The sequence below is a fragment of the Morone saxatilis genome, unplaced genomic scaffold (genome assembly GCF_004916995.1).
Source record: "Morone saxatilis isolate NCDOM2014 unplaced genomic scaffold, NCSU_SB_2.0 Contig5, whole genome shotgun sequence".
Classification (NCBI taxonomy): domain Eukaryota; kingdom Metazoa; phylum Chordata; class Actinopteri; family Moronidae; genus Morone; species Morone saxatilis.
This window is the reverse complement of record NW_023340095.1, coordinates 6,551,118-6,554,768: the sequence shown is the minus strand read 5'-3', so window position 1 is coordinate 6,554,768 and position 3,651 is coordinate 6,551,118. Positions and strand designations below refer to the sequence as shown.

Sequence of the window (3,651 nt, the reverse complement as noted above, 5' to 3'; positions counted from 1 at the left end):
TAAATGCACGAGTAAATATTTGCTCTGAAATGGATGAATATGATTGATGTATCGTTAAGCCTATTAAGCTTTTAGGCTATTATTGTGTGTGGTTTTTCTTTCATTAATGTCCTGATGTGCAATCCTTTATTGCAAATAATGGTCTGTACTAAGACAATATGTGCTTTGTGATGTCTGGCGATCACTTCCTTCAGAAGTGGATTGAGTTTCATCACAGTTTTCATCCATGCAGAACCTTTTCATGAGGCATGGATGAAAAGTGTTTGTTTTCCTATTCAGATGTTTTCTTTTTTGAGTTCATCAGATTAAATTACAAGAACTATCATGAATCTGAGAGTCATTATTTTGTCGATCAACATCACAAACATTACTTATTGTAAGATTGACAGCTAAATAATAGTGTAAATAATAATTCATGTTTTTATTGCACACAAAAAAAATCTGACCATGTTTTACCTGTTAATGATTCTACAACATCCACCCACCCGCACTGATGTGGTGTGGTTGCTGTTGGTGGGGAGAGCGTGGATCGACAGTAATAAATGTTCTTACGACCGTAGAAGCCGCCATCTATCATTAAAACTTGACCAGAACCACACTGCAGAGTGGTGTTACGACCTGCACACACAATGGATCTCCCAGACTCTGTGAAGAATAAAAAAGCAATACAAAGTGGTAATTCATCATAGAATGATTCAGAATGCTGTTTTCCCCAAAGTTTGAGTCAGAATACATACCAAACTGACAGATAAAAGACAGTTTTTTGTTGCAGTCTCTTGTGGCGTCCCATTGGAAGCCAGAGTCTCTCAGAATGTGTCCACAAGCTGCTCCTGGCTGTGGTCTGCTCACCCAGCTTGAATAGGTGATATGTGAACCGTCCAGCCAAGAAAGAGGACCTGAGGAGCGAACCAACCACTGCTGAACATACTTTATATATGTACAAAAACATGTTCATATATACATGTATACTTGATGATTTACATCTGTAGATACAATTTTGACATTATTGAGAGAATATTCCATATATTGGATAAGTGGGTAATTTTTGTGCCATGCGATACCTCATGCAGGGTGTGAACACCTTTGTTACAAATAAGAGACAAAAAGAAAAAAACCTGGTGGGTACAAATGATATTACAATCTTGGAATGCACATTTGTCACTGCTTGCAAAAATATTTGCAGTGTGAAATAATTTCTCACTCCACTGAGGGAAAGAAAAGGCTTCAGCAGTTAAAAGGCTGTAATTATTGATCAGAGGAAAGTGAGAATGATATCTCAATTGGAACTTCTATTTTTTTTCTTGAGACATAGACCAAATGATGATAAGAATAAATTGGCCACAACTGCACCAAATCTAACACAATTCACTGTTGTTGTTAATAACCAGTGTTTAGCTGTTTTCTTCAATGGTGCACTAAATTACAGCATTTGACAGATTGAATCAAATGTGCAAGGGACTTTTTTTTGTATAAAATACAAAAAGAAAGTGTTTTTTCAAGTACGTCCCAGAGCTAGAAGGAGGTGAGAGCAATACCATTGTGCTGTAAAAGTGTATCCTTGGCAGTATGTTCATTTTGCAACTTGTTAAATGAGATTTATTTTATTACACGCTAGTCTCTGTATGCTCATGAGCATCATCATGTAAATCAGCATAAGAGGAAACTTTCACAGTTTATCATTTAATGCAGCAGTTGTCTGTCTTCTACATTTAGGCCCTCTTACCTTCAACAGTTGGAGAATATTGCATGTTTGAAGAGGTAGACGGTGCTGCTCCCAGCCACACATCCTTCTTCGGGTCCAGGTGTCTTTGAAGGAAATATTGAGTTTCTTCGTCTGGGATGAATGCAAGGTGTCCACCACGCTGCTCACACCAAGCCTGAGCACTGAAGAAAGTATGCTGGAGACCCACAAACTCATAGCAGGAACCTCCAAAGTCCTTCTGGTATTCTGGACAGGAAACAGTAACCTTTGCCTCATCTTCAGCGCAAGACAGACAGCTGAGTGTCATCAGGATCAGCAGGTGCATAACTATCCGGCACATCCTTTCTGTTTTCACCTAAAACTTAAAACATCACTCTTTTCAACTTCTTGGTACTATTAGTGCAGTGGAAAAAGTAATACTCTTTTGATTAATGTTCTCATACACATACCTTGCTGACATCCTCTCCCCTTTTAAATGCACGTCACTCACACACCTTGTTCTGGTTTCAGTGGAACATTGTTTACGTAACAGCCAGGCTCTCTCAATAACCACTGAATGCATTACCTTTGTATACAGACTGAGCTGCAACAAAGGAAATCCAGGAGAGTGGCATCAACCAGATGGTAAGGTAGCTTGAGGTTAGGGTTTACCAATATTTTCCACCATTTAATGAAAAGGATTTATATATGGACTAATTGAACCATTTTCTGTTGGGAAAAACTTTTGCAGCATGTTACAGCAATAAGGAAAAAACGAAGGCCACTCTTCTTTAAGATAAGAAGATAAGAACTAACTCACCCTTTATTTATTTTTATTAAAGTTGCATGTTATCTAACCACACATACAAAGTGCATTCCAAATACAGATAGAACACAATAAATTAACTGAAACATTCTCAGTAAAGTTGAAACAAAAATACAATGCAGATAGGAGCAACATCAATGTTTTTTCAATAATGAATCATGACGACTTGTATGTGGAAGGGGTCGTTCTGAACGCACAAATAATTATTACACAACAATGCAGTTCTCTTCAGCTCTACGTAGCATTTCAACATTCAGCTCCTTGTTTTGGTTTCCCCACCCACTTGAATGTTTTCATTAGTGTCCTTTTCAGTGGCAGCATGCATTTGTTAGAAAATTTGCAGAAACACTTTACGCTACTTGGGCATCACCAAATAACAGACAGACAGTTAGCAACTAGCTGGTGAGCATAGTGAATCATTTAGCAGCTAAATAATTAGATCTCAGGAGTTGGTGGAGCTGAAATGAGTGTGAATATTGGACTTACATTCATCAGGTCGCCAGAAACAGCTATCAACTGAAAAGGTGTTACAGCTGTTTTTCACTGTTTCAGAGTTCTCCCTGAAGAAGCAGTTGTAATTAACAATTAATTTTTCGACAGGATAACCCAAAAAATAACCAATAAACCAAATAAAAACTCATGTACTATTTGCAATGTTGTTGAAAATTACACCTTTCTGAAACATAATTATTATTTTCATGCTAATTTGTGAGGTTAAATTAATTTGCTTAAAACGTGAAAGAACAAAACAAGATCAGTGTTTTATAGCATACAAGCACCAGTATGACAAAACATAGTCAGCCTCTCTCTCCAACACTGATGTCCAGAGATAATAATTCTAAGATAATGCAGCTTTTCCTTTGCAAGAATTTTTCTACGTCTGCACTGTAACATTGCACTCAGTCAGTGTAGCTGATGTCACACACACATACACCACACCACTCAGTATCAACTTGCACCCTAATACACAACTGCATTACAGGAAACAGTGCAAGCAGATGCCTAAGGCATCCTGTAATACAGTCTTGAGGGGTTTACTTGTGTGCTGTATAAGACAAGATAAAAGAGGAACATGTTGTCTAAAGCATTTACTGTGGTTTCTCCAGTGTAAAACTAGTTTGGATCAATTTGTGCACTCAAAGCT

At 37.6% G+C, this 3,651-nt stretch overlaps 1 protein-coding gene across 1 annotated transcript in view; it reads right to left on the bottom strand.

Annotated features, from left to right (window-relative positions):
• The window catches only part of LOC118339261 (polycystic kidney disease protein 1-like 2), a 34,630-nt gene extending 32,588 nt beyond the window's left edge, over nt 1-2,042 (bottom strand). The window contains exons 1-3 of the mRNA XM_035676836.1: nt 1,724-2,042; nt 738-896; nt 457-645 (exon numbers count right to left, since the gene is read on the bottom strand). Of these exons, the coding sequence (XP_035532729.1) occupies nt 457-645; nt 738-896; nt 1,724-2,042 (667 nt within the window). The remainder of the gene's footprint in view (nt 1-456; nt 646-737; nt 897-1,723) is intronic.
• Between the last annotated feature and the right edge of the window lie 1,609 nt (nt 2,043-3,651).